Source organism: Bombina bombina, chromosome 6 (genome assembly GCF_027579735.1).
Source record: "Bombina bombina isolate aBomBom1 chromosome 6, aBomBom1.pri, whole genome shotgun sequence".
Classification (NCBI taxonomy): domain Eukaryota; kingdom Metazoa; phylum Chordata; class Amphibia; order Anura; family Bombinatoridae; genus Bombina; species Bombina bombina.
Window position 1 is genome coordinate 81,518,623 of NC_069504.1, and position 15,756 is coordinate 81,534,378.

The window sequence follows — 15,756 nt, forward strand, 5'->3', positions numbered from 1 at the left end:
CTAACGCCCAGGGATCCTGGACATCTCTTGCCCAAGCCTGGGCGAAGAGAGAAAGTCTGCCCCCTACTAGATCCGTTTCCGGATTGGGGGCCCTCACTTCATGCTGTCTTAGGGGCGGCAGCAGGCTTTCTGGCCTGCTTGCCCTTGTTCCAGGAATGGTTAGGTTTCCAGCCCTGTCTGTAGCGAGCAACAGTTCCTTCCTGTTTTGGAGCGGAGGAAGTTGATGCTGCTCCTGCCTTGAAATTACGAAAGGCACGAAAATTAGACTGTTTAGCCCTTGGTTTGGCTCTGTCTTGAGGCAGGGCATGGCCCTTACCTCCAGTAATGTCAGCGATAATTTCTTTCAAACCGGGCCCGAATAATGTTTGCCCTTTGAAAGGTATGTTAAGCAATTTAGATTTAGAAGTCACATCGGCTGACCAGGATTTAAGCCACAGCGCTCTGCGCGCTTGAATGGCGAATCCGGAGTTCTTAGCCGTAAGCTTAGTTAAGTGTACTACGGCATCAGAAATAAATGAATTAGCTAGCTTAAGGACTCTAAGCTTGTCTATAATCTCATCCAATGGAGCTGAGCTAATGGTCTCTTCCAGAGACTCAAACCAGAATGCCGCCGCAGCCGTGACAGGCGCAATGCATGCAAGGGGTTGTAATATAAAACCTTGTTGAACAAACATTTTCTTAAGGTAACCCTCTAACTTTTTATCCATTGGATCTGAAAAAGCACAGCTATCCTCCACCGGGATAGTGGTGCGCTTAGCCAGAGTAGAAACTGCTCCCTCCACCTTAGGGACCGTCTGCCATAAGTCCCGTGTGGTGGCGTCTATTGGAAACATTTTTCTAAATATAGGAGGGGGTGAAAAAGGCACACCGGGTCTATCCCACTCCTTGTTAACAATTTCTGTAAGCCTTTTAGGTATAGGAAAAACGTCAGTACACGTCGGTACCGCAAAATATTTATCCAGCCTACATATTTTCTCTGGAATTGCAACCGTGTTACAATCATTCAGAGCCGCTAATACCTCCCCTAGTAATACACGGAGGTTCTCAAGCTTAAATTTAAAATTTGAAATGTCTGAGTCCAGTTTACTTGGCTCAGATCCGTCACCCACAGAATGAAGCTCTCCGTCCTCATGTTCTGCAAATTGTGACGCAGTATCAGACATGGCTCTATTATTATCAGCGCACTCTGTTCTCACCCCAGAGTGGTCGCGTTTACCCCTAAATTCTGGCAATTTAGATAATACTTCAGTCATAACATTAGCCATGTCTTGCAAAGTGATTTGTAAGGGCCGCCCTGATGTACTTGGCGCCACAATATCACGCACCTCCTGAGCGGGAGACGAAGGTACTGACACGTGAGGAGAGTTAGTCGGCATAACTTCCCCCTCGTTGTCTGGTGAAATTTTCTTTACATGTACAGATTGGCTTTTATTTAAAGTAGCATCAATGCAATTAGTACACAAATTTCTATTGGGCTCCACATTGGCCTTTAAACATATTGCACAAAGAGATTCCTCTGTGTCAGACATGTTTAAACAAACTAGCAATTAGACTAGCAAGCTTGGAAAATACTTTTCAAATAAATTTACAAGCAATATAAAAAACGTTACTGTGCCTTTAAGAAGCACACAAAACTGTCACAGTTGAAATAACAATGAACCAAATTAGTTATAGCAACCAAATTTTCACAGTAAATGCATTAAGTTAGCAAAGGATTGCACCCACCAGCAAATGGATGATTAACCCCTTAGTACCCAAAAACGGATAACAATTTAAAATATAAGCGTTTTTATCACAGTCAAAGCACAGTCTCACAGGTCTGCTGTGAGTGATTACCTCCCTCAAAACTAGTTTTGGAGACCCCTGGGCTCTGTAGAGACGTCCTGGATCATGGAGGAAGAAATAGGAAGACTGTGACTGAATTTTTACTGCGCAATAAAGCGCCAAAATAGGCCCCTCCCACTCATAATACAACAGTGGGGAAGCTCAGTAAACTGATTTTATTCATAAACAAACGACAGCCATGTGGAAAAATAATGCCCATAAAGTTTTATCACCAAGTACCTCAGAGAAAAACGATTAACATGCCAGTAAACGTTTTAAATATAAAATTATGAAATGTTATTAAAAAGCCTGCTGCTAGTCGCTTTCACTGCAGTGGAGGCTCAAATATAAGTTAAATGTATACAGTATTTTCTTAGTGAAGTTCCATTCCCTAGAAATACCTCAGTGTAAAACATACATACATATCAGCCTGATACCAGTCACTACTACTGCATTTAAGGCTGCACTTACATTACATCGGTATCAGCAGTATTTTCTCAGTCAATTCCATTCCTTAGAAAATAATATACTGCAACATACCTCCTTGCAGGTGAACCCTGCCCGCTGTCCCCTGTTCTGAAGTTACCTCACTCCTCAGAATGGCCGAGAACAGCAAATGGATCTTAGTTACGACCGCTAAGATCATACACAAACTCAGGTAGATTCTTCTTCTAATGCTGCCTGAGAAAGAACAACACACTCCGGTGCTGTTTAAAATAACAAACTTTTGATTGAAGAAATAAAAACTAAGTATAACAACCACAGTCCTCTCACACGTCCTATCTATTAGTTAGGTGCAAGAGAATGACTGGGTATGACGTAGAGGGGAGGAGCTATATAGCAGCTCTGCTTGGGTGATCCTCTTGCACTTCCTGTTAGGGAGGAGATATAATCCCATAAGTAATGGATGACCCGTGGACTGACTACACTTAACAGGAGAAAGACTGTACTTTAGTTTGCAAATGGGTATCTATAGGAAGTTTAAATACTGTCAAAATCAATAAAAAAAACAGTCTACTCCAAAATTGTTATTGTTTCAAAAATATAGATAATCCCTTTATTACCCATTGCCTAGTTTTGCATAACTAATACAGTTATATTTATATACTTTTTACCTCTGTGATTACCTTGTATCTAAGCCTCTTCTGACAGCCCCCTTATCACAGGGCTATTTATTTATTTATTTATATCTATTGACATGTATTTTAGCCAATTAGTGCTGTGTCCGGCACAACTCCATGGGATAGAGCACAATATAATGCTATAATGACCCACATGGATTAGCAGTCTCTTGTGAAAAGCTAATAAAAAAGCATGTGATAAGAGGCTGCCTGTAGTCACTTAGAAACATGCAGTAATTTAGAGGTGTAAATGTTTTAAAGTATATTAATATAACAATGTTAGTTGTGCAAAGCTGGGGAATGGGTGGTAAAGGCTCTGTCTCTCAACTTGCATCCCCTCACCTTCACTCTCTCCTCTTTCTTTCTCTCCCTCCCCTCCCTTGAAAGAGTATTTATGTGAAAAAGTGTGTGTCAGAGAGAGTGTATCTGTGTTTTTGTCTTTAGTGTATGTGCAATCAAATATGTGTATGTTCTAAATACAAATGCATATATTCTTATACAGTGTATAGTTTTGTGTGTGAGAGTTAGTGTATCTGTGTGTGAGTGAGAGTGTGTGTGAGAGAGAGTGTGTGTGTGTGAAAGTGTATCTGTGTGCGTATCTGTGTGTGAGTGAGAATGTGTTTGTGTGTATGCATGTGTGTGTGTGAGAGAGTTTTAGAACTTTTACAATATTTTCCAGTTTGATTACACTCAAGAATAGTGCACACACATTTTAGTCACTTGGCCAAAAGTTGCACAGGACAAAATGTTTGCGCACACTGCTCGAAATAATTTGAGGGAACATTAGTGGTGACCCCTCTCTCTGTGACAGATAGATACAGATATAGATACAGACAGAAAAAGACAGAGGGATAGAGAGATAGAGTTTATGATTAATTGGTACAATAAAGAAAAAGCTAGCTCACATGGGGTGGACGTGCCTCTCTCACAGTACCTGGTGTTCTTGCCAGTTGAACCTAGCGTTCTTGGAGGAAGACACTGAAGCAGCATAATAAAACACCCTACCCCTGAAACCGGTAATGACTCTTACCCACTGTGCAGATATACAGAGTGATGGCTATAACAACACAATATATTGTTTCCTTTTTTTATTTTATTTTATTTATTGTTACATGTATCCAGTCTTACACTTAAAGGGACAGTGCACTGTTTTTTCTTCTTCTCTGTAATGTGTCCTCAATGATTTATTTTATCTGGTGGTGTGCAATAAACTTTTTTACAAATAGTTCATTTAACTTTATTTTGTCATTTAAAATAGCAGATTTTGCTTGTTGTATCCCCACCTGTAATATTTCAATACTTAAGTACCGGTTATAAAAAAAGCTATGTAAAAAAGATAAAGAGATATGCTAGGGTACACAGTACCTAATACCCAGCAAATATCTATAAGAGGCACCAAGCTGTCCAATTGGTTACAGTCTAACTGCAAACTATATATAGATATGTAACAAAAGCAAATATGAACCACAAGGGTAAAAAAACAAACCAAAACTAAAAATAAAAACAAGGTAAAAACAGATGTTGTAATCATATCAAATAGTAGTGTAAAAATAGACATTGAGGCCGAATGATTAAATGTCTGTCGGACCTGATCCGACAGACATCGCTGAATGCGGAGAGCAATACGCTGCTGGTGCAACGCCGCCCCCTGCAGACTCGCAGCCAATGGGCCGCCAGCAGGGAGGTGTCAATCAACCCGATCGGGTTGAATTGTGGCAATTTCTGTCCGCCTCATCAGAGCAGGCGGACAGGGTTATGGAGCAGCGGTCTTTAGACCGCTGCTCCATAACTTGTGTTACACACATTTTGGACTGTGTTCGGAGCTTGATAAATGGGCCTCATAAGATCAAAGTCTAATACTGAACCACAGTCCAAAATGTGTGTAAGAGTCCTCAGATAGGGTTAGAGACTCAAATCGATGACATGGAAGTCTCGCACCTTCAGGCAGCTCCTCTAAGGTGTCACGCCAAAACACAGGAGAAAGATTCTAGAATACAAAAGATAGAGGGTGCAAATCAGCAGGTCACACCAAACAATAGTGTCAAACAGGAGTCAATCCTACTCATGTGATGAGAGGCACAGATGTGCTAAACAGGCAAGACAAATAGTCGTCCGGCAGACTCTCAGGCTAGCATGAGGAAACGGTGCTGTGTCACTGGGAAACGTGTTGCTGTTTTAAGCATTTTATTAAAACTTTTACACATATATTATCTCGTTGCTGCATCTTATTTCTTCTTGGATTTCTGACTGGCTGCTGGGTGCCCTCTGTGGCTTCAAGTGAAAATCTCTGGACTCCCTACTACGGTGTGACGAGGATTACCCCTGGTTCAGTTGTGCCTGAGAGTCTGACGACTATTTGGATCCGGCTTACCTGTTTAGCACATCTGTGCCTCTCATCACATGAGTAGGATTGACTCCTGTTTGACACTATTGTTTGGTGTGACCTGCTGATTTACACCATGTGGCGCCCTCTATCTTTTGTATTCTAGAATGTAAAAAAAGAGGGTTTAGAGAAATGGCATTCCCAGTGGGGGTTGAACAAAGATATTGAAATGTAAATTTTTCATTGTTCTTTGTAAGTATTGGTCTCAGTGTCTATAGACACATAAGACGAAGGTGATTTTGATAAGGGATAAGATAATAAGGTCTACTTTCCCTGGAAGCTTAACCCATTTTAATGCGTTGTGGTTTGAATTAGCAGGGACAGCAATTTCATATACCAAAATATACTTAAAGGAGCAATTTTCCATACATTTTAAACTCTGCAGCTGGTATAACAAATCAAACACACTGGATTTTTTTTTTTTACAGTACACTGCCCCTTTAAGGTATCTCTTAGACATCATCTTTGAAGGAATTTAAAGATCTGCTCTTTGGCTCCTATTTGTATATTTTGGAGCCAGCTCCTTTATTAGATTCACAAAGTCTGTTTTTTCTATGCAGGCAACGCAGGTTTCTCCCCAGCCATCCAGAATCTTCCTAAGTTCTGCAACCTTCAACTTCGATAAATCTATAGATTCCAGGTCCAATTTCTTTTCTGTAACAGAAGAGGGTAAATAAAAAAAATCCATCAAATTCAAAAGACTTTAAACAGGGCAAAATATAAATTTATATTTTGCCCTAACTGGCACTTAAGGGGTTAACCGAAAACTGCTAAATCACATAATTATGTATAAACCACATGCAAATAAAATGTGATATGCGTTTGTATCGCCTTATCAAAGAGACTGGCAAATATCTTAAGTAGATAAATGATAGTTAAACGTTCACAATATATCGGCTTAGGCCTTTTCAGCTCTGTTTCTGTCTGAAAAGGTCAATTTTTTAAATTTCACACGATTGCAATAGTCTCGTTGGAATCATTCTATTGTATTGCACATGTGAAAGACACTTTGAAATGGCCACCGGAGACACTTTAAATGTGTATTAGTATACATGATATCGATTCATTAAAGCAGGGATTCCCAATAGGTAGATCACGAAGGTGCTGCTGGTGGAATGTGGCCGATGTGATGAAAATGATGTGGTCAAGTTACACAATCTCAACACTGGGGCGTGAGAAGAGTATGGTTGCTAGGGCAACCGCTTTATCTACCGCAGTGTGTGAAGGGGCGGGTCATTAAACAGTCTGATGGTCGGACACGAAAAGTGCTACAAGATTGGCCTATCAAAAGCATGGTTGAGTGAGTACTCTCCCAATGGATATGGTGGTATAGTAAGGAGCGTAAGCGTCAATAGATAAAAAAAAAAAAATGCGGAGGCTGCTGTGCTATGCTAAAGGAACAAGTCTGATTGACGTCTGGCAAATGAAGGTGTTGACCTGTTAAGAAATTATCTGCCTGGCGGGCTATTTATTTATTTCTGTAAGCCTCACTGGGTCATATCAGACCAAGCCCGCAGCACAAAGTAAAGGGAGTCAGTGGCAGTAATTTGTAACATGGCACAAGGAGTTGCTACTGTTAACCCAAAATAAAGTCAGTGCTTCTTTTGTCGTCATGATTAAACTGCTGTATCTTTATGCTGTTGCACATCCATGTGTTGCTAAATCATGCAACCTTAAAGGGATATGAAACACATTTTTTTTTCATAATTCAGGTATAGAACATGCAATTTTAAACAACTTTCTAATGTACTCCTATTATCAATTTTTATTCATTCTCTTGGTATCTTTATTTGAAAAAGCAGGAATGTAAGCTTAGGAGTCGGCCAATTTTTAGTGGGTAGATCTCGTTGAGCTGGTCTTTTGAAAAGTAGATCCCAACACAAAAAAGTGTGGGCACCCCTGCATTAAAGGGACAGAAAAACCCAAAAATTTCAGTCATGATTTGGTAAATAGTATAGCAAATAAAGTATTAAAACGATGTTAGCACTTCCCTGTAGGTGTGAGCTGCCAGCCCCGTTCTCCCAAACTATGTATAGTAGACACATGTATAGCAAAATTGGCGGCGCTGTACCACTTTAAAGGGATTGAAGCTGTCCACGTCCTCAGTTTCCTAGCTCTTCGCGTCTCCAAAATAAAAGCTCACAATAGTGTAGCAAATTCCATACAATTTGGTGGCGCAAATTCAGAGCATACTCATAAGATGGTAGTAAAAGGCAGCCTTTATTTAACCCCTTAATGACAGGACCGTTTTTTCAATTTTCTTACCCTTAATGACAATGGCTATTTTTAATTTCTGCAGTGTCTGTGTTTAGCTGTAATTTTCCTCTTACTCATTTACTGTACCCACATATATTATATACAGTTTTTCTCGCCATTAAATGGACTTTCAAAAGATACCATTATTTTCATCATATCTTATAATTTACTATAAAAATATATAAAATATGAGGAAAAAATTGAAAAAAACACACTTTTTCTAACTTTGACCCCCAAAATCTGTTACACATCTACAACCACCAAAATACACCCATTCTAAATAGTTTCTAAATTTTGTCCCGAGTTTAGAAATACCCAATGTTTACATGTTCTTTGCAAGTTATAGGGCCATAAATACAAGTAGCACTTTGCTATTTCCAAACCGCTTTTTTTCAAAATTAGCGCTAGTTACATTGGAACACTGATATCTGTCAGGAATCCCTGAATAGCCATTGACATGTGTATATTTATATTTAGAAGACATCCCAAAGCATTGATCTAGGCCCATTTTGGTATATTTCATGCCACCATTTCACCGCCAAATGCGATCAAATAAAAAAAAAAAAAGTTCACTTTTTCACAAACTTTAGGTTTCTCGCTGAATTTATTTACAAACAACTTGTGCAATTATAGCATAAATGGTTGTAAATACTTCTCTGGGATCCCCTTTGTTCAGAAATAGCAGACATATATGGCTTCGGCGTTGCTTTTTGGTAATTAGAAGGCCGCTAAATGCCGCTGCACACCACACGTGTATTATGCCCAGCATTGAAGGGGTTAATTAGGGAGCTTTTAGGTTTAATTTTAGCTGTAGTGTAGTAGACAACCCAAATTATTGATCTAGGCCCATTTTGGTATATTTCATGCCACCATTTCACCGCCAAATAAGATCAAATAAAAAAAATAAATAAATAAATTTTTCACAATTTTAGGTTTCTCACTGAAATTATTTACAAACAGCTTGTGCAATTATGGCACAAATGGTTGTAAATGCTTCTCTGGGATCCCCTTTGTTCAGAAATAGCAGACATATATGGCTTTGGCGGTGCTTTTTGGTAATAATAAGGCCGTTAAATACTGCTGCGCACCACACTTGTAATATGCCCAGCAGTTAAGGGGTTAATTAGGTAGCTTGTAGGGTTAATTTTTAGCTTTAGTGAAGAGATCAGCCTCCCACCTGACACATCCCACCCCCTGATCCCCCCCCAAACAGCTCTCCTCCCTCCCCCACCTCACAATTATCACCGCCATCTTAAAGGGATACTAACCCAACATTTTTTCTTTCACGATTCAGATAGAGCATGCATTTTTAAGCAACTTTCTAATTTACTCCTATTATCAATTTTTCTTTGTTCTCATGTTATCTTGATTTGAAAAAGCAGTAATTAAAGGTTAGGAGCCAGCCCATTTTTAGTTCAGTACCTTGGTAGAGCTTCCTTATTGGTTTGCTACATTTAGCCACAAATCAGCAAGTGCTACCCAGGTGCTGAACAAAAAATGGTCCGGCTCTAAAGCTTACTGTACTGCTTCTTCAAATCAAGATAGCATGAGAACAAAGAAAAATTGATAATAGGAGTAAATTAGAAAGGTGCTTAAAAATATCATGCTCTGAATCATGAAAGAAAAAAATTGGGTTTAGTATCCCTTTAAGTACTGGCAGAAAGTCTGCCAGTACTGAAATAATTTTTTTTTATTTTTTTTCATACAGTCTGCAGTGATGGATCCCCCCTTACCCCACAACCTCCCTGATCCCCCCCCCATACATCTCTCTAACCCTCCCCCTCTACCTATTTGCCGCCATCTTGGGTACTAACAGCTGCCTGCCAGTACCCAATTTGCCCCCCAAAATAGTTTTTTTTTTACTTTTTTATATGAATTTTGTTTTCTGTAGTGTAGCTGGCCCCCCTAAATGATCTTACATCCCTCCCCCTCCCAGATCCCTTACTAAATAACTGAGATCCCCTCCAGCTACATCGGTCTTTTTTTTTCATTTGCTTGCATATTTTGCCTGCGCGCGCATCCGCCCCCCCCCATCCGCAACCGCCACCCGGGCAGGAAATACCGACAATGTGAAATCGGTTTGGCTATAACCATCAGGATAATAACTACAAAAGCTGCTCCCACCCACCAACGGATTTGTTAACAACAATAGCCGATGCAGAGAGGGCCACAGAGTGGCCCTTACTGCATCGGTATGTAAAATAGGGGATTGCAGTGATGCCTCAATATTGATCATGATAGCTTCCAGCACTTCAGACAACAGAGGACGTACAAGGTACGTCAATTGTCATTAAGGGAAGTTTTTTCTATGACGTACCTGGTACATCCTCTGTCATTAAGGGGTTAAAACCACAGGACTACCTTATGTGCAGCTTCAAAACTTATTCAAATATAGCACAATGCGTTTCGGCTATTTCAAGAGCCTTTTTCAAGAGCAAAGGATAAGAGCAGTATAAAACAAGCTTGTTTTATACTGCTCTTTTCTTTTGCTCTTGAAAAAGGCTATTGAAATAGCCATCCTGTTGATGGTTTTAAAAAGAAGGCTGACTTTTGACTAACATCTTGTGAATATGCTCTGAATTTGCGCCACCAAATTGTATGGAATTTGCTATACTATTGTGAACTTTTATTTTGGAGGTGAGAAGAGCTTGGAGACCGAGGACGTAGGCAGCTTCAATTCCTTTAAAGTGTTACAGCGCCGCCAATCTTGCTATACATGATTTGGCTAAAACAAACAATTTTACACACCTTTCAAATGTACTTTTATTATCAAATATGCTTCATTCTCTTGTTATCCTTTGCTAAAGGAACAGCATTGCACTACTGGCAGCTAGCTGAACACATCTAAGTAGCCAATCGCAAGAGACAAAAGTATGCACGCTTCAATCATCAGCTACCTCCCACTAGTGTAGGATATGTGTAAATTTATTTTTCATTGCAAATTCATTTAGCATTGCACAAGCAGTTCTGGTGAACTGCTTGTGCAATGCCGCCCCCTGCTGATTGCTAGAAGGGGGTGTCAATCATTCTGATCGTATCTGATTGGGTTGATTGCTGTCCGACGCTCAGAGCATCCGGACGAATTAAGGAGCAGCAGTCTTAAGACCGCTGCTTCTTAACTCCTGTTTCCGGCGAGCCTGAATGCTCACGCAGGAACAGGGGCCATTCGGCCCTTGTTAAATCGGCCTCCATGAGCTAGCTCGGCATGATTACACAATCACTATATTGTCACTTAAATATGTTACAATGTTTAAATTTATTGATTGTAAAAGCACTTTTTCCAGTCGAGTTTCTCTTACATGGACTTATGGTATCTTCTTATACCAGATTTTAACAGTACTGAAACTGAAGCATGAAACCGCTCCATCGCAGCATGGTATCTGCTTTCAAGGTATTGCCGAGTGATATTTAATTGAGAGACACACACGTATATACACACACACATACACATATAATCTATGCAATATTTCAGTATTCAATAAAATGCTTTGACCATTGCTAAATGCAAATCCATTTGTCAAACAGCAATGAAAGAAGTATCTCTGATACTTTCTTGGGCGGAATCCAACTCTTGTCAAATTTATGCGATTCATATCCCAGGAGTAGACAATTGGGAAGTAGATTATCTCAGTCGTCAGACTTTACATCCGGGAGAGTGGTCTCGCTATCCATATGTGGATGTCTTAAAAAGATATATACTTACCTGAAGACACCCATCCACATATAGCAGACAGCCAAACCAGTACTGAAACATATCAGCAGAGGTAATGGTAGAGGAGTATAATGTCGATCTATAAAGGGAGGTGGCAGATGAATCCCTTACGACTGATTTTACAGAGAGCCTTAAAATAGATTTCCCATAGGTGAAAACATGGCATCAAACAATTCTCCATTCACATCCCTCAGACAAACACTGTACTGTGAGAGGAATTGGGCTTCAAAATGCATAGAAGCTCCTTCCACAGAAGAAATCAAGCATGACTTGCTTCACCATCCTCAAAAGAAAAGTTTGTAAAACTGAAGTATCGGTGAGGTGTATTTATAGGCATTTTGTGCCCCCTCCTGGAAGGAATGTATATCCCATATGTCACTAGTTCATGGACTCTTGCCACTTACATAAAATAAATTATATTGAGAATAATATATATATATATATATATATATATATATATATTATTTTTATTTTATTTTTTTGAAATACAGTTAAGAATTTGCAAACAAAGCTACATTCCAGATGCCTGTGCCCCCCGCTGTCCAGTGCGAGAATTGCGGCCACAGACATTCAATTGTGGAGATTGAATTACAAGGGCATTCCCCAGTAACCTATGAGAGGTGAGCTCAGACTCAAAGGGCATAATCAGAGATTTTATTGGGAGATTAGAAATGAGATTGGGATATAAAACTCCTTGCACAGGAGGTGAAGGAGGCTGATGCTGCTTACTTTGCCTTGCTGACTGACCTGCTGCCTTAGAAATACATAGTCTTTGTGAGACAAACTTTTGATGGGAAACTTTTTATACCAAAAAGAGCAAACAAAATTGGGCCTACTATTCACCTCCAGATTTGTGCAAAACCTTTTCATACGACGGTGAAACAGTTCTGATTGAAAGAGCTGAATAAAAATCAAATTGGTTAACTTGTATCGTATTAGCTATTGTTTTAAATATTTTTGATAGATTTTGGCTGAATAGTCTTTATAGCATAGAACAGCTGCAGCTGTAATTTATAGTCATAATTTAATATTCATTGGCTAGTGTAATCTCTAGTGGAGGCTCCTCTTTAGGAGAAGATGCACACGTGAACCCCCTAAGCGAAAAAAATCATATTTATTCAGCCAAAAAAGTTCCAGTCCAATTTTGTAAAAAAAAAAAAAAAAAAAAAAAAAAAAAAAAAAAAAAAAAAAAAAAGCGGTTTTTACTTCTATCTATCGCACCACACGTGTGATAGATAGAAGTATAGGCTTCAAGCCTTTGCACTTGTTTCCTAAGTGCCTGCTGCGCTGCCCCAACCCAGCCCCTAACCTTCTTAATCGCTTTTGCTGTGCAAGTGAGAGCCACGTGACTCTGTGAGAGTACGTGATGAGGACGTGTGGGAGGAGGAGCCTGGTTGGTGTGAAACGGCGGTGCAAGTGAAAGGAGAGTCTCCAGGTATCCGATATTCAATTATAGCACTCACGGGTTAATTAAAATATATCAGTTCAGAGACTCAAAACAAATGTTATCTTACGCAATTACAACATGTAGCTGAGAAAAATGGGAGGGGGGAAGTGGTAACACCACAGATATAGAGGGATTAAACTAAATTAAAAATTATAACCTTTATTCAATAAACAAACACACTATTAAAATAGGAGAAGTGAATGCTAAAATCATTCTTAGGTACCTGCAATGTAATTCACAAAATAAATGAAAGTAGTGTATAACCCAGAATCACTGCAATATGTATATAATATAATAGCCAATGAGTAGCTGTAATATTGTGTCCAATGCTGGAGGACTCCTATATCTTGATATATAGATCACAGCTCCAGCATGAGTATCTTACTCATGTGCTTAGGAGTGTGTACGTCCACACCCTATAATATGGTTAATGCTGTCATCCAAGTAAGATAATCAAAGAGTAACGGTACTCTTAAGTAGTTTGTAATCAGAGTATAAACCTAACTAAGAGGAATATAGTCAGCTGTGGATAAGTTTGAGCGGCTGTCTGACACTCACCCACAACACACCTTAATATTATTGGATCTCATGTACTGCAGCATAAATTAGATCTGCTGTGTGATCAGCTGACTATATTACTCTTAGTTTGGTTTATACTCTGATCACATACTACCTAAGAGTACCGTTACTCTTTGATTATCTTACTTAGATGACAGCATTAACCATATTATAGGGTGTGGACGTACACACACGAGTAAGATACTCACTCTGAAGCTGTGATCTATATATCAAGATATAGGAGTCCCCCAGCATTGGACACATTATTACAGCTACTCATTGGCTATTATATTATATACATATTGTAGTGATTCTGGGTTATACACTACTTTTATGTATTTTGTGAATTACATTGCAGGTACCTAAGTGATTTTAGCATTCACTTCTCCTATTTTAATAGTGTTTGTTTATTTATTTAATAAAGGTTATAATTTTTAATTCTGTTTAATCCCTGTATATCTGTGGTGTTACCACTTTCCCCCTCCCCTTTTTCTCAGCTACATGTTATAATGTGCATAAAATAACATTTGTCTTGAGTCTCTGAACTGATATATTTTAATTAACCCTGTGAGTGCTATAGCTGTAGTCTTTCTTAAATAGTGGGTCTTGTTACCTCTCTTTATAATTAATAATTAATTCTTCAGTGTATCAGAGAGAGAGAGGGATAAAAAGCCACAGCACAAATAATTGTTGTAGTCTAGTCATGTGACTAGCGTGAACCCACTGGCGCTCAATAATATATTTAATAAGTGATTCATTTTGAGTTAAGGTTAATTTATAAAATATTGTGTCCATAATACTGAGGTACCAGACCATTAATTGAATATTGATTCCAAAAGGCGTTGACTTCAGTGCCTTCTACAGTACATGTGTCTGTAAAATGCACTCCCCTCATTTCAATACCCTCTACATGAAACCATCCCATCACAACTCCCACATGAGAACCTAATCACAAATGTACTACTAATACCAATGCCACTTTACAATACCATCACTGTCTAACCCCTAATAACTAACATCCCAAAACAAACACCATTGAAAGCCCTTAAAGGGTCACTAAAGTTGCAATTAAACGTTCATGATTCAGATAGAGCATATGATTACAAACAACTTACTTATATTATCTAATTTGCTACTCCTTTGTAGAAAAACATACTTAGGTAGTCTCAGGAGCAGCAATGGACTAATAGGAGCTAGCTTTTGCTCACTTGATGTGTTCAGCTAGCACCTTGTAGTGCAATGCTGCAGCTTAAACAAAAGATGTTACAAAAGAATGATAGCCTGCTCTGAAAATACAATAGAAAAAAAAAAATGAAGAAGTCCGGAGTCTTGTCCAAATGTGAGTGAAAGCATTCAATCCATGGAATTAAAAGCTGGAGATACAAAACAGGAGGACTGGTCTACCGCGTTTCAGCATAGAGCCGTAATCATAGATATCTAAATAAGCCAAACTAAAATAAATCTAACCTCCCTAAGCAGATTTAAGATATAGGGCCTGGTAATCAAAAGCTTGCCAGCATGGATAAAATGACAAAATATTTGGGGGCTTTTTGATAATTATTTGTAATATATTTGTAGCTCTTTCACATCCAGAACCTGCATAATTATAAAAAAAAGAAAAAACATCTCTCAAGCTAAAATTTGCCTTCTCAAATGTTTTAAAGGGATATGAAAACCACAATTTTTCTTTCGTGGTTCAGATCGAATATGTGATTTTAAATAACTTTCTAATTTACTTATATTATCATTTTTATTGTTTTTTATTGGTTCTCTTGATATCTTTTGTTGAAAAGCAAGAAAAGCCATTTTCTGGAGCACTATATGGCAGCCATTTGCAAGAGCACTAAATGGCAGCACTATTTCCTGCCATGTAGTGCTTCAGATGCCTACCTAGGTATCTCTTCAACACAGAATATCATGGGAAAGAAGCAAATTTGAAAACTATTTTAAAATGGTATGTTCTGTCTGAAACACAGAAGAAATGTTTTCATATCCCTTTAATGGATCTAGCAGTACTGACAAAATGATCTTGCTAGAGCAAATAGCTTTAGGTGCTTTATCAGCATAGAAGGAACTTTGAATCTTTAACAACAACAACCACTACCCTATGTGTATGGAAATACCTAAAAGAAGTTACAATATGCCATCTTTATCATGTCCGCACATCTGATCCCAATAAAAAATTAAATACACTAGAAATCTTACACCATACAAACAAATATGCTTCATGGCACAGGTGATCAGAGGCTGCCTGGTACTTTCTCGGAAGGCTGCTATGTGCAGCAGATAACTTCTTACTGCCATTTGTTACACGCTGGGAAAAGAGAAGCTAAAAGTTGGAGGACACTATTTAAACAAACCAAGAATCTGTCACGTAAAAGGTGAGATATCATTGGAAGCTATGGGCACAAATATCAAATCCATACATATAGGGAGCTTTATTACTGCATGAATT

The 15,756-nt window shown here is 38.8% G+C and overlaps 1 protein-coding gene across 1 annotated transcript in view; it reads right to left on the reverse strand.

Moving 5' to 3' along the window:
• Positions 1–5,602: 5,602 nt before the first annotated feature.
• The window catches only part of CDNF (cerebral dopamine neurotrophic factor), a 76,430-nt gene continuing 66,276 nt past the window's right edge, over positions 5,603–15,756 (reverse strand). Inside the window, exon 4 of the mRNA XM_053716499.1 lies at positions 5,603–5,982. Within this exon, the coding sequence (XP_053572474.1) occupies positions 5,804–5,982 (179 nt within the window). The 3' untranslated portion in view covers positions 5,603–5,803. The remainder of the gene's footprint in view (positions 5,983–15,756) is intronic.